Below are 15205 nucleotides of genomic sequence, written 5' to 3'. Positions count from 1 at the left end.
GCAATCCCGTGTAAAATGCAGTTTGCACACTCGAGCTCTAGGCGGGAACTTGCGGTCTTCCAGGCCAAATGCATGCAACCACTGGCGCTTAATTTTAAAGTCTGCTGGTAAACTGCAGTCCAGCAGTGCTGTCGCAACTAGCAACACACTTCCGTACCATCCTGACCACTGTACTAAATACAGATAAATCTATGCTAACTTGAAGATCTAAATAACTATATAATTGCTATGCTAAATAGATGCTATAATAGACTATCCTGGTCATTATCAATACTCGCAATTCCAGCTCCTGACTCACTACAGTGATTTTGATGGTTTTATACTGCCAAGGGCGTGGTAGCTCGTACCAAGGGGCGTGGTGAGCTGGAAACCGCTTACGTCACCTGCCACCGCTTACGTCACTTGCCACCGCAACATCCAGGAAAAATCAACTGCAGTAGCCACCGTTCAACCTGAAGAGGGCAGCACTTAGGCGTTTTTACACCATATATTGTAGAATTAAAACACTTTATACTCAAATGTCAAAAAAGTTACTTGAATCAATGAACAGCACTAATAAAGCCCCATTCTTATAGATCATTAACTAAAAAAAGTTGGTTTAGGGTTTAGTTACTCTTTAAGTCTCAGCTAGATGAACTGACATAGCTTTGTTTCTTTTACAGGCTCCGAACAGGCCAAACTTCCAATGATGTCACAGCTGTGACCTCATAAGAGGTCATCCAGAGTCTCATTTCTCAATTAGTTTTAGTAGTGATGTAAAAGTCTGACATCAGCCGTTTCAGGGTCTTGCTGTTTTTTTAGCGTCTGTAATTTTGTAATTATTGACACATTTTAACACTGTGTGAGTTAAGACCTCTTGCTGTTCTGTTGTTTTCTATGAATTATTTACAATTTTTATTTTTTTATTTCTTTTGGAATTTGTTTATGTTTGCTTATAAACCCATATATTTTATAAATGACATCGGACTATTTTTATCATTTTACACTTAGGAAAACTAAACACACAGTAACACATATCTACTGATCTATAATAGACAATATATAGATCAGTGAGTGTATTTAATTTCTCTAACCAATATATATATATATATATATATATATATATATATTGGGAGCTCATGACAATGAAAAAATCTGCAGTTTCTGTTATTAGGAGTGTACTGTTAATGGTTTGTGGCTGGAAAATATTTTCAATACAGACGGCATAACTGTCAAACACTTTACGTTGTGAACGTGCTGTTTCTGTTATTCGTGTTTGTTCTGTGGGAGAGCGTGTCACGTGACCTGAGGAAGGCGAGTCGCGAGACCGTAAACAACATGGCGCGTCACGAACCTAGAGAGTCTTAAAACCAACCTACTCAGGGAAGCAAAAGCGTTTAGCTTACTGAACTCACACCTTTACAAGGTTCGGTTTTGATTTGACTTTTTGGTGGTTATTTACCGAGGTCTGCAGGAAGACACCAACGGAGCAGAAGAGCTGTCAAAGCGCTGTTACCATTTAACTGGTAGGTCTATTGTAGGTCGCTTACTGTTTGCTAGCTTGAGCGCTAAATTATAAACAAAGGGCTGCTTTGGATGTATATTTAACGTTACAAGTAGGCTCTTATGTATTTAGCTTTTTTAAACTCTTAGTTTGTAAATATGAAACCACTTGCTCTTTTCAGTTCTAGCCTGTTATTTTAGCACAAGTCAACATTCATTTAAAACACGTTTAATGTCAAAATTTCTCAAGACAAGCAAATATTGGGATGTTAAAAGCACCGACATATCACACAATTAATAAACTACATCAGTGTTCATTTTGTACATATATAAATACATATTTATGCATTGTTCCATGTTCATCTCAAATTTATAGTAAGGCAAGTATATTTCTTATTAATTGTGTGTATGTCCTATTATGTACAGTATTACTTAAACTGGTGTCAAATGTCTTTAAGAAGGTCATAGCACAATTTTTTTTCAATATTGATAATAATATTAATAATTGATAACAAAATCAGCATATTTCTAAAAGATCATGTGGCACTGAAAACTGGAGTAATTGCTGCTGAATATTCAGCTTTGCCAACGCAGGAATTTCACATATTATTTGGGGGTATGTCATAGTTACGACATAATTACTTAAAGATGGTGTTCAATGTCTTTAAATAAATTGTAGCATATTTATAATATTTTTTGTATTTTTATCATGATATAAATGTGATTGCTTGTATTGCTTATTTTTAAATGAACTATTTGGCAGACAATCAGTCTATGGGCTCTCAGTCCAGTTCTGGGATGTCCGGTCGGGAATCTGGCAACAATCCAGACCAGTCTGAACCAGAACCTAACCAGAATTCCGATCAGACGGGTCACACACAAGCCGAGAGGCAGTCAGGATCAGAAGAGAACGTTGACTTAGCACAAGTTCTGGCGTACCTACTGCGGAGGTAATTATATACATAACCTACATCACATACCTTTGCCTGGGCAGCTAGTTCTGGAACTCTGCCACTTCCTCTTTTGAATTACGGGTACTGCAAATTGCTCTTCCTTTTTTTCAATTCAATTCAATTCAAGTTTATTTGTATAGCGCTTTTTACAATACAAATCGTTACAAAGCAACTTTACAGAAAATTATGTTTCTACAATATTTAGTAATAGCTTATAAGTGGTGACTGTCAGTTTGTGCACGTCTGACAGGATTTGTAGAAAAATTAATACAAGACGTAGTCAGCCAGATGATGAACATTATTAATAATATTAATAATTAAAAATTATTATATGATGCAGTCACACTTGTAGCAATATTGGTTAGTTCTGTTTGTTGATTCAGGGTTAGCATCATCTGGGGTCCTCTGAGGGTCAGCATCATCTCTTCTCAGGTGTTCTGGATCCAGACTGGAGCTTGTGTAAATCCTAGTTACGGCAAAACATAGAAACAAATAGAGACATCATTATCATAGCTGCTGATCTAACAAAGTAAAATTAATTAGTTTAACCCAAGCTAAAGAATAAGAATGCACATTTGATCAGATGCAACTACACTCACAATTTAAGATACATTATTCGAATGCTTGGCGAAAGAGATGCGTTTTTAATCTAGATTTAAACAGAGAGAGTGTGTCTGAACCCCGAACATTATCAGGAAGGCTATTCCAGAGTTTGGGAGCCAAATGTGAGAAAGCTCTACCTCCTTTAGTGGACTTTGCTTTCCTAGGAACTACCAAAAGTCCAGCGTTTTGTGATCTTAGGGAGCGTGATGCATTATAGCGTGGTAGAAGGCTAGTTAGGTACGCAGGAGCTAAACCATTTAGGGCCTTATACGTAAGTAATGATAATTTGTAACTGATACGGAACTTAATAGGTAGCCAGTGCAGAGACTGTAAAATTGGGGTAATATGATCATATTTTCTTGACCTGGTAAGGACTCTAGCTGCTGCATTTTGGACTACCTGTAGCTTGTTTATTGAAGATGCAGGACAACCACCTAGAAGTGCTTTACAATAGTAGAGGTCTAGAGGTCATGAATGCATGAACTAGCTTTTCTGCATCAGAAACAGATAACATGTTTCGTAGCTTGGCAATGTTTCTAAGATGGAAGAATGCAGTTTTTGTAACTTGGGAAATATGATTTTCAAAAGACAAATTGCTGTCCAATATAACACCCAGATTTCTGACTGTAGAGGAAGTAACAGTACATCCGTCTAGTTGCAGATTGTAATCTACAAGATTCTGTGTGGTGTTTTTTGGTCCAATAATTCATATCTCTGTCTCATCCGAATTTAATTGGAGAAAATGATTGGTCATCCAATCGTTTACATTTTTAACACACTCTGTTAGCTTAGACAATTTAGAAGTTTCATCTGGTCTCGTTGAGATATATAGCTGAGTATTTTCTCTACTATAGGGGCCAGGTCCGCCTGGTCCATGGAAGTGGAGAGACAGGCCTACAGCTCGTGCAGTCATATTCAGACTCAGATGAGGACAGCGATGGGGCCTGGGATGGGCGGCTAGGACATCGATATGACCCTCCAGGTAGGAATTATGGACTGTATGGCATAATTTTCCTTCTATAAAATTGAGCAATGGTGCCATAAATACCATTGAATTAAACACTTCTGTGGTCATTTACTGTCCCTTATTTATTCTCGCTCAGTGGATGCCCAACCAGACACACAGGAAGTTGACCACAGTGAGATCCGCACACAGATCCTTCTTGCCACTGCTTCCTCAGGCTTAAACGGCAGACACAGTTTCACACAAATGCTGGCAGAGGTAAGGCGGATCTATGGATATTAGGTGTGTAACGGTACACGTATTCTTATAAATGTTTTTGCTACGGGTCTTTCGTTTCGGTACGAATGTGTATCGAACAATACTACTGTGATTGTAGTTGTTAAACATTTAATTCATATCAATTCACGCATCACCTAATTTCATCATAACATGTAGCCCTTGCCTACGGAAAAGAACATTTATGTTTAATCTATCTAATATTGTATTGGTCATACAGTACTGTGATTTATAGCTTGTCTTTGTTGAATAATACAGAACATAAAGAGCTTTAAAAAATAATTGCATATTAAATTGCAATTGCAATATTGGTAAAAAAAAAAAAAAAACGAAATTTTTGCAGCTCTTCAGATTTGTAATTAAGAAATCAGGAAATATTTATACAGCCAAATAGAGCAGAGTTCAGAAATGTGTAGCTTTCTATAATCTAACTGTGTATTTCTTTCTGAAGCGGGAACAGGGACGGTGTCTTGGGTCAAGTTTCTCTCATGGAGAGTGCAGTCGAATCCGTTCACAGTAAGTGCAAAACTAATGCAGTGCTACAACAATAATAATGTATATTTGAAACATTTAAATACTAGATACTCACACGTGTCAGTACATTTGAAATAGAGATATTTTCTAAAACTGATCATTCTTTGCATGTGTGTATATAATAATTAATTTACATATCCTCATAGTTTCCTGCCTAATCATGTGGTATACAAGGACACTTACCAGCAAAAAGTCTTTTGTGGAGTCTACAGTGATGAGGGAAACATGTTCCTGTCTGCATGCCAAGGTGAAACTGTAATTCAAGACTTTGTCATTAGTATTTTTCTATTTTTAGTAGTTTCCAAATGTCAGTCATGTTCTCAGACATGTTCAAATGCATAGCAAAGTTCTACCAAAGTAATTGTTTCAGTCTTTTTTTTGGCTTTAATTTAAGTACATATAACTACCGTTCAAAAGTTTGGGGTCAGCAAGTTTTTTTTTTTTCTTGTAAGAAATCCAAGAATGCATTGTCTGATGAAGTGACACTAAAAGCATTTATAATGTTACGAAAATTGATTTCAAATAGATTCTGTTCTTTTAAACATTATACTCAACAAATAACCCTGAAAAAATGTTCATGGTTTTTACAAAATTATTGAGCAACAAAGCTGTTTTTTTATTAATAATAAGAAGAAATGCTGAACACCAAATCAGCATATTAGAATGATTTTAAGGAACATGTGACACTGAAGACTGGAGTAATGGCTGCTATACAATCAGCTTTGCCATCACAAAAACAAATTACATTTAAAAAATATTCAAATAGAAAATGGTCATTTTAAATAGTAATGATATTTCACAGTATTACTTTTTTTTTTTTTTACTGTATTTTTATCAAATAAAAACATAAGCGTAAGTGAAAAACATAAGTGAGCATAAGAGACTTATTACTAAAACAAACACAAAAATCTTTGAACCAAACATTTGAATTGCGTAGCACAAAAGGTATCTTACACTCTCCATTTTCTGTCTTTTTTTATAGATCAGAATATCAGGTTATATGACACTAGTAGGGGCCGTTTTACTCTTAAGAAGACGGTGAAGGCCAGAGATGTGGGCTGGAGCATTCTGGATGTGTGTTTCACCCCTGATGCACGTTGTGTGCTGTACTCCAGTTGGTCTGACTACAGTAAGACAGGGCCAAGTCATGTTAACTCCTTTATTGGCACTACTGTCATTTATTCCAGTAATGCATATCTGCCTGTACTCCCTCTCTTTAGTCCATGTGTGCAGTGTAGATGGGGACAATGAAACACACACCGCTCTGGACCTCAAGTTAGTGTTTCCTCATAGTACATTTTAGCATTAAATCTCAGGTAATCCGCTGTATGCTTCCTTTTCATGTAGATGACAGACATTAGATTAGATTTGCATAACCATTCATCACTACAGCCATCACATGATTGTGAGCTAACCAAAACTCAACACACTTGCAAAGTTAAATTTTCAAAGTAATGACCAATTATGGTTGTTTTTGTTTATTTTGGGAGTTCAAATCTTTTTTTTTTTTCTTTCGACACTCATTACCAGTGCCTGACTGATATATCGTTTGCCGATATGAGCCTGTGGCTGATATATCGGTATGGGCAAATATGTCGCCGATATGATTATTATTATTATTATTTTTTTACAGAACATATAATGCAGATAAAATGGTTGAAATGTTCTAATTACTTAGTTTTTCCAGCAGAGTGTGCTCCATTGTTTGCTACTGGCACCCTGGATGAAACGCTTTTAAGCTTAAGTCTATATTGAAAACCATTGAAACTTTTAATGGCCATATCTCAAGGGTTGTCTTATTCGACCATAAGTGCCCTGCGAAGTGGATGATTCTATGATTCCACTTCAAAGGTAATGTACACGTTACATTCAAAGGGCATTAAAGTGCGCGAGACGTGAATTTATATTATATTTTTACAGATTATGTCACAATTCTCTATTAAGTTTTGTCTGTGTATGAAGACAGTAGCGCAAATCCTTGAATGGATGTTCCGAAGTGAAATAAACTTCTATGGAATAATGTTAAATGGAATTGAATTGAATTAAAGGTGAATAAACTTTAACAATAATGTTAAGTGTACTGATATCAGACTCATTTTGTATAATTTATTGTTAAATTGTAAATGCCCTGGCTCCATTACATATCTCGGTTACGTCATTATTTCATGGCATGATCAATAAGTGTTTGATCACCACATTTGAGTGATCATTGCAAAAAATGTGTTTATGTATATATATTCAATACCACAACTTAGGTGCCCTTGAGCAAGGCATCGAACCCCCAACTGCTCCCCGGGCGCCGCAGCATAAATGGCTGCCCACTGCTCCGGGTGTGTGTTCACAGTGTGTGTGTGTGTTCACTGCTCTGTGTGTGTGCACTTTGGATGGGTTAAATGCAGAGCACAAATTCTGAGTATGGGTCACCATACTTGGCTGAATGTCACTTCACTTTCACTTTCACTTTTCACTTTCAGGTTATATGTATATGCTGTATTCTGTATATAGTACCAGTCAAATGTTTGGACACACGAATGGGAAAGTGTCAAAACATTTGTCTGGTACTGTACCATAACATACACAGAGAATATCGGCCGATATATCAGTATCTGCCTTTTTTTTTTTCTCCCTAATATTGGTATCGGTATCGGCCCCAAAAAAACATATTGGTTGGGCTCTACTCATTACTGTAGTAGCAAAGACATCATATATAAATAATAGATATTTGATCATGTTCATAATATGTAAGAAAAATAACCCTCCTATATTAAAATGTATAGTATATATATATTGTAATTAAAGTTCCATAACACCAGATATGCTAATAATGCCAATAGCTGACTTTGCCAGTGTGTCTTTATGCCTTTCGCATAACATTCATATGACCATAATGACATCTTCTCTGCATTGCATTACATTTAGGGACCATCCTGTGATGAAAAACTGTAATATTATGCTTTTAGAGGTTTGGTCTTTCTCTGTTGCAAGGACTGTGTTAATGAAAATGAGTTTATATGTTTAAAGATTTATATTTGATGATATATGTTTCAGTTTAGCCTCTGAGGTATATTTAATGTAATATCCATAGAAATTACTTTTGTTGTTAATGTCATTGTCGCTGATGCTGACAGGTGTTTTTTTTTTTCTTTCAGTCCTGATGAAAGGAGGTTCTGTGTTTTCTCTCTAGCAGCATCCACAGATGGAAAAGAAATTTTAGGCGGGTTAGTAATATACCATGGTCTAAGAAAGCTAACCCCGTAAAACAACCCTGTGCTAACTAAATTTATTTAAAAAAATTTTTTTAAATGTTGAAACTTAATTTGTTTTTTCCACGATTTCCACTATTGGAGTGTTATTCAATTTTATTTTATTAATAATTAATAATTAAATTATTTAATAGCAGAATAACTGCCTACCATTCATAGAAATCTAAAGTGTTTCTTTATTCTTAATGAGATAGATGCTTTTTGTCTCTATCAAATAGTGCAAACGATGGCTGTCTGTATGTGTTTGATCGTGAACAAAACAAGAGAACACTAAAGGTATGATCCACACATTAGTAAAGTTATAGAAGGGCATACTTTTATTAATATGATAATAAAAAAAAATTATTCAGAGGCCAGTGGATAAGAAAAAGTCACAAATACCCCATCATCAGTAACCCAAAAACATTTAGCTTCACTTCTAGATCTGCTGCACTTCTAAATACAATACATTTATTTAAAAAAAATGTTGGTAGAAATGTTTTAGTTAATGGCGAAAGCTTTTTATTGGATCAATATCAGTTAACTCTACTGTCAATCTGTCATTTTTCTCAGCCATCCTGTGATCTTTACAGCTTCCTGGTCTCATTGCATCAAATGTCTATTGTTATAAATTTAAAGTGATCATTGATGTGCAAGCTACATTTAGTAAGAACAATATCCAGACATTACCCTCTGTAGCATGACTCAAGTGTTTTTCTTTTTTTATCTCCCCATCTTTCAGATCGACGCTCATGACGATGATGTGAATGCTGTAGCGTTTGCAGACAGTTCATCACAGCTGCTGTTCTCAGGCAGTGATGATGCTCTGTGCAAGGTATGGGACAGACGTACCCTCAGAGAAGACAGACCACAGCCTGTGGGTCAACTGGCCGGACACAGAGACGGAATCACCTTCATACACAGCAAGGTATAATAGCACAAATCCATACTGTCATATTTGATGGTATCATTGTCAAGACAGTGTGTTTACAATACAGTTTTACAATACACTGCACAAACCTTTTAGGTAATAAAATTATTATAAGCCAGATGATTGTGAGCATGGTACAATATACACTACAGTTCAAAAGTTTGGAGTAAGTATAAATCCTTGATGTTAACCAAGGCTGCACTTATTTGATCAAAATTAGCGGTCATTACTCCAGTCTTCATCGTCACATGATCCTTCAAAAATCATTCTGATTTGGTGCTAAAGAAACATTTCTTCTTAACAATGCTGGAAACTGTGAAACATTTTTCAGGGTTCTTTGATGAATAGAACGGTCAGTAGACCAATAATTTGTGATAATCCTCCATAAAAATATGCACTCAAGATAGCAGAGTAACCTTTTGTGTAACTACTTATATGAAGCATTCGTTGAAACTACATGCCAGAAATATGTGGATACTTCCTTCTTATTAATGGGGTTGACTATTCCAGCTGCGTCCAGGTGCATAAAAGCAAACCATGGATGTCCACATACTTTTTGGCCATGTATTCAATGTCACAGTGAACAAGACAAAGGTCCATAACAGTTAAAGAGCAGGACTGTTATCATAAAATTCTCAGGTTAAAATGCATGTATGTTTGTTGTCCTATAGGGCGACGCTCGGTACTTGATCAGCAACTCCAAAGATCAGACCATTAAGTTGTGGGACGTGAGGAAGTTTTCATCTAAAGAGGGGCTAACAGCCTCACGGCACGCTGTCACACAACAGAACTGGGACTACCGCTGGCAGCAGGTTCCCCAGAGAGGTGCGTTAGCATGCTTGAGCAACTGTAGTAGACCTGCTTGCCCTGTTGGTTTGTGGTCAACCTTAATTTTACAATTGAACACAAAGTGCCTGTTCTGACTTATTATTTTGTTGGCCTGCAGCACTAAAGAAGCATAAGCTGACTGGTGACACCTCTGTGATGACCTACAGAGGACACGGGGTTCTGCACACGCTCATTCGCTGCCGCTTTTCCCCTGAATTCAGCACTGGACAGAAGTTAATTTACACAGGCTGTTCAACAGGCAAAATCGTCAGTAAGTAGATAATAATTGCAAGTGTGAAATTGTCTTTGAAAGTGGCTTTTAATTTGTATCCAAATCTGCATTATTTCACCTCCTCCCATCTTTTTTTGTAGTCTACGATGTGTTGACGGGAAGCATTGTGTCCAAATTGTCCAATCATGACGCATGTGTGAGGGACGTCAGCTGGCACCCGTATCACAACAACATGGTCAGCAGTTCTGTAAGTAAAACCATTGTTTACTACTAGAGTTTATTTTGTTAATGAAAACTGACAAAACTTATTTGTTGACAAGAAGAAGCAACATCAGTTAATGTTAACAGTTAATGTATCCACAGGCGCATTGCTATTGATATATATATATATATATATATATATATATATATATATATATAAAATCTCTCTATATTTTCTTAAACAAAAAAGAGGAGAAAAAATATAGGCCTCCAGCAGTTTTCATGCTTGTGGTAGCCAGATGTCATGAGTTACCAATAAGAGTTTATCTCTTTGAAGGACACATTTTCTTTCCTCTGCTTACTGATAATCTGAAAACACTGGCAAACTTATAAATTTGAGTTTAGTCATCTCCATTAAGAGCTTTTTGGTTGTTGCCATCCAAAGTGAATTTGGAGGCCAAGACTTTAAAGGAAATCAACCATTTTGTTTTTTATACCACTCTTTGATGATTCTGGCAGTGTGGCATGGCAATTATTCTGTTCATAATGCCCATCACTGGCAAGGAACACAGTTGCCATGAATGGGTGCAGTTGGTCCTCAATGAGGTTCAAATACCTGACAGCTGTCAAGGATTGTGCTTTTGAGATAATAGGGCTTAAAGTGTTCCAAGAAAACATCGCCCACAGCATAACACCACTGCCAATGGCCTTTGTCCACCCAACAGTGCATCCAGGTACCATAGACTCATCGAAAAATACATTGGCATCATCTGTATTAAAGAGAATATAATCACTTCATCCAATGTTTGAGTGAATAAAATAGCCTTGACAGACTTGGAGTTCCACAACTATTGGCTTTGTTCTCTCTCACTGGACTCGTGCGTGTAGGTGATGAAAAATTTGAAAGCAGGCATTTGGACCAAAGCACTGTGAGGCAAGGGAGGGGAAGACTCACAATGTTTCTAAACTTAAAACACATTTTTTTTGCCCCGTTTGTGTTGTTTTACTACTTTACTACACAAGTATTTAAAGTATTAAACATTGTTATTTATAATACACAGACTGGTTGTTAATTCCGCCTATGTCATTGTCTGTCTTTCTTCCTTCTCTTTTCACTGTTCGCTCAGTGGGATGGTGCCATACGTCGGTGGGAACACACGCAGAACCCCCTTATGGACAGCGACAGAGAGAGGATGAACGTGGATATGCTGGAGACGAAAACCAAATGCTATTGACGATGTCAGAGGTAGATGGTGACATCGTAGTAGGAATAGGACGAAGGAGGAATAAAGACAAACAGAAAAAATCAGAAAAGAACACATTTTGTAAAATCTAATTGATGTAGCGTTAGGCAGGGTCTTCAGGTTTTTTATTTCACATTATAGGCACAAAAAGATGATACGCATATGTTTAAGCTAAAAGGGTCATTGACATTTAGTTAATGGACACGGGGCGTGCTGTGATTTCTTTTTTACGCCTTTCTTTCAGCGCAGATTTAAGCGCAGGTTTAAGCTTAAGTGAGTGAGTTTCACCAATGATTTCAGACGGGCACAGCACAACTGCTTAGCTTGAAAAATGACTGTATGGTAACTGCATTACCCAAAAAAAAGCAATACCTGGATAATGAAATATAAGAAATATTTTACACATAATGGACATGTCTCTAAAAGTGCAAAGAATTCTGGGAATAATTCTAAATATTGTAAGATATTTTATTGCTATTAATGTTCAGGATTTGATTTTGTAGTTCAATGTAAAATGATATTTTCTGTCAAACCTGAATGCGTGTTAAATGTGCGTGTGTGGAGACCGTAGTGGGTTTACGGGGCACGGTAGGGAGATTCTTTATGCGTATGTATGTGAGCATGTGTGCAGATATGTTTCTGTTGAAACAAAGGATTGATTTGTGTATGATTTAAGTGCATTTCAGATTAATTGGAACACTCACAAAATGGTTTTACACGAATAATTAAACTCACGTGCACAACTTTGTTTGGACTCTAAATCTTATATATTTCAGCCAGCTGCAAAGAAATAGTTATTTTGCGTTGTAAGCCAATTTGTATGTGCTACATGCATTCAAACTTATTTTTCAAACTGTTTAAGACATTGACAGTGACCGTGTCTTATATAGTCTGGACAAGAGTGTACTGTATATTTGCTATATTTTAGAGATAGGTAAAGCTAAAGAGGAGAAACAATCTAACCTGTGAAAAAACAAAAATATGTGGTCAACATATACATTACTATTAAAAATTTTGGGCTCAGTAAGAACTTTTTTTTAAGGAAATCATGTATTCAGCTTCACTATCACAGAAATAAATTACTTGTAAAATATATTGAAATAGAAAATAGCCGATTTAGTTTATATTATATCATAATATTACTTTTTTACTGTATTGTTTAATCAAAGAAATGCAGACTTTGTAAGCATTTCTCAGAAAACAATAAAAGAAATATTAATGCCAAACTTTTGAACAGTACTGTAAATAACAATAAATAGTGGGGAAACATTTTGAATGAGCACATTTATTACAATAATCATAGTCCATATAGTTACCAATTATCTGTTAATATTATTTATAGCAAATGGAGTAAAATGAGTCGATGTTACAATAACAAAAAGGTTCAGAAGAAACAATACATGCACTAGATCAGATTGTATGTTTTATATTTGTTGTTTTGTGTGTGTTGTGTTATTTATTTATGTTTGTCTGGTGTTACGTTTTTTTCAAAGCCAAAGTTTATTTTAATCCATATTACAGATAAAGATTTTAAATATGGTTAAAACCACAAAGGGAATGTTGCTGTACTGCTTTATATTACACACACACAGAGCAAACTGATAAGATGGGAATGTTTGGAGCTATTAGAGAGCTAAATGTTGTCAGGACTGTGTGTGTGTGTGTGTGTGTGTGTGTGTGTGTGTGTGTGTGTGTGTGTGTGTGTGTGTGTGTGTGTGTGAGAGAGAGAGAGAGAGAGAGAGAGAGGGAGAGGGAGAGAGAGGGAGAGAGGGGATACATAATATGTGTGATATAAACCAGCAGGTTGAACTCAACTGTGAAAACAAAAGGGAAGCTAATAACCCTGCTGACAGATGGTAGAACAATCTCAATTCTGTCCTTTTCTCAGTTTTGGCTGTTAGTCGATCTGATGGACATGCAGTGGAAGTTCTGCCCCCAGCAAACCAAGATGGATCTTTGGGGCCTAAAGGAGATACTTTATAAGATCCATAAGTCTGTCAACAAATGTCTGCCCTGGGCTCTGGAGCAGTTTACTGATCTCACAGCTGGACTACTGACTACTACTCACTTTAGACAGCATTTCCACTTCCATCTCTCTGTGCTGGTGATGTTTGGACCTGCTCTGAGTTTCCAAGTACAGCATATTTGGCAACAAGAACCACTACCTGTACAGGCAAGATCTTATTCTAGTTAACTTTAGAATTAATAGAATTACCTCATCACAGTTTCTGAGTGTGAAGCTGATCTTCTAATATATATATATAGAGAGAGAGAGAGAGAGAGAGAGACAGTCAGAATAGTCCATCTGCCATCAGTAGTTCAACCATAATGTTATGAAGCTACGAGAATACTGTTTATAAGTGAAGAAAACAAAAATAACCACTTTATTCAACAGTTCCATTGTCAACAGTCTTCAAACTGTGTCAGCCGTGCCACAAGGATGCGCTGTTTTCTTTCAAATCAAAGCATAAATACACCTAGAAACAGTACATCCTTGTGCTGACATGGGGGTAAGTGATTAATGACAAAATTTTCATTTTGGGGTGGAGTGTCCCTTTAAGATGTCTGCATCAAAAGACATTTACAAAAGTGATTTAATGTCCATAGAAAGCACATCAAATGTAAGTAAAGTGTCTACTTTTAAGGTTTCAAATAAGTTTTTGGAGATTAAAATGTCAAAATTTGGTTTAAATAATGTTACATTCTTTTTTTTATTCTTTATTTCAAGGATAGCCCCTTGAGATGTGCCATCTCATTTTCGAGGGGGTCCTAACAATAATGATAAACAATACAAAATAATAATAAAGAGTAAGTATTAATTTAACATTGTCATTCAATATACAACAATAAGTAAAAATTCAAACATCATGCTTATTCTGGCGTGTATATATTAAAATATATAAAACAATTTGGGAGCATATTAAATTTGATTGTGTTTTAAATAAGTAAAAATTTCTTACTGACAAATGGGCAAAACCTAGGCTAGTGATATATAAAGTCAAGCTATCTATATATAAAGAAAATTACAAACTAATACTTGTGAAAATGGTTACAGTATAGTTCAGTGCCAACAAATTGAACTTATTTCAACTTAATTTTTTAAAATTAATTTATGCATTTAGCAGACGCTTTTATCCAAAGCGACTTACTTATTCAGGCTATCAATTTTTACCAATCATGTGTTCCCGGGGAATCAAACGCCCAACATTGCGCTTGATAATGCAATGCTCTACCAATTGAGCATATATATATATATATACATAATATATATATATATACATACGTACACCGTATAAGTTTGGGTTCGACAGGATTCTTCGTTTTTGAGTCTCTTATGCTCACGAAGGCCATATTTATTTGATCAAAAATACTGTAAAATAGTAATATTGTGAAATATTATTAGAATTTAAAAATAGCCATTTCCTATTTTAATATATTTATAAATGTAATTTTCTCGTGTGATGGTCTTTACTCCATTACTACAACTTTTTGTAACATTATAAATGTCTTTCCTGTCTCTGTTGATCAATGAAAAAAGTATTAATTTCTTAAAAAAAAAGGAAAAAAATCTTACTGAACCCCAACTTTTGAATGGTAATTTAATTTAACATTACTAAAGCAAAATGCATGTACATGGGTGTAAAACAGAGGCTGTATATTCTGCCACCAATTTATAAAACTCCACAAACTTTTGTTAAAAAGGAAGATAAATTAT

General features: G+C 35.7%; 1 protein-coding gene across 1 annotated transcript; it reads left to right on the top strand.

Moving 5' to 3' along the window:
* Positions 1 to 1279: 1279 nt before the first annotated feature.
* LOC132123794 (DDB1- and CUL4-associated factor 11-like) lies at positions 1280 to 11590 on the top strand. The gene is made up of 15 exons (XM_059534440.1): positions 1280 to 1505; positions 2246 to 2432; positions 3893 to 4020; positions 4142 to 4260; positions 4730 to 4794; positions 4959 to 5059; positions 5795 to 5941; positions 6033 to 6087; positions 7962 to 8030; positions 8294 to 8351; positions 8797 to 8982; positions 9657 to 9810; positions 9932 to 10084; positions 10186 to 10292; positions 11374 to 11590. Exons 2-15 carry the CDS (start codon positions 2257 to 2259, stop codon positions 11479 to 11481), a joined length of 1626 nt encoding a protein of 541 aa, XP_059390423.1. The 5' UTR covers positions 1280 to 1505; positions 2246 to 2256; the 3' UTR covers positions 11482 to 11590.
* Positions 11591 to 15205: the final 3615 nt, after the last annotated feature.

Source organism: Carassius carassius, chromosome 42, assembly GCF_963082965.1.
Source record: "Carassius carassius chromosome 42, fCarCar2.1, whole genome shotgun sequence".
Lineage (NCBI taxonomy): Eukaryota > Metazoa > Chordata > Actinopteri > Cypriniformes > Cyprinidae > Carassius > Carassius carassius.
This window is presented reverse-complemented; position numbering and strand designations above follow the sequence as displayed.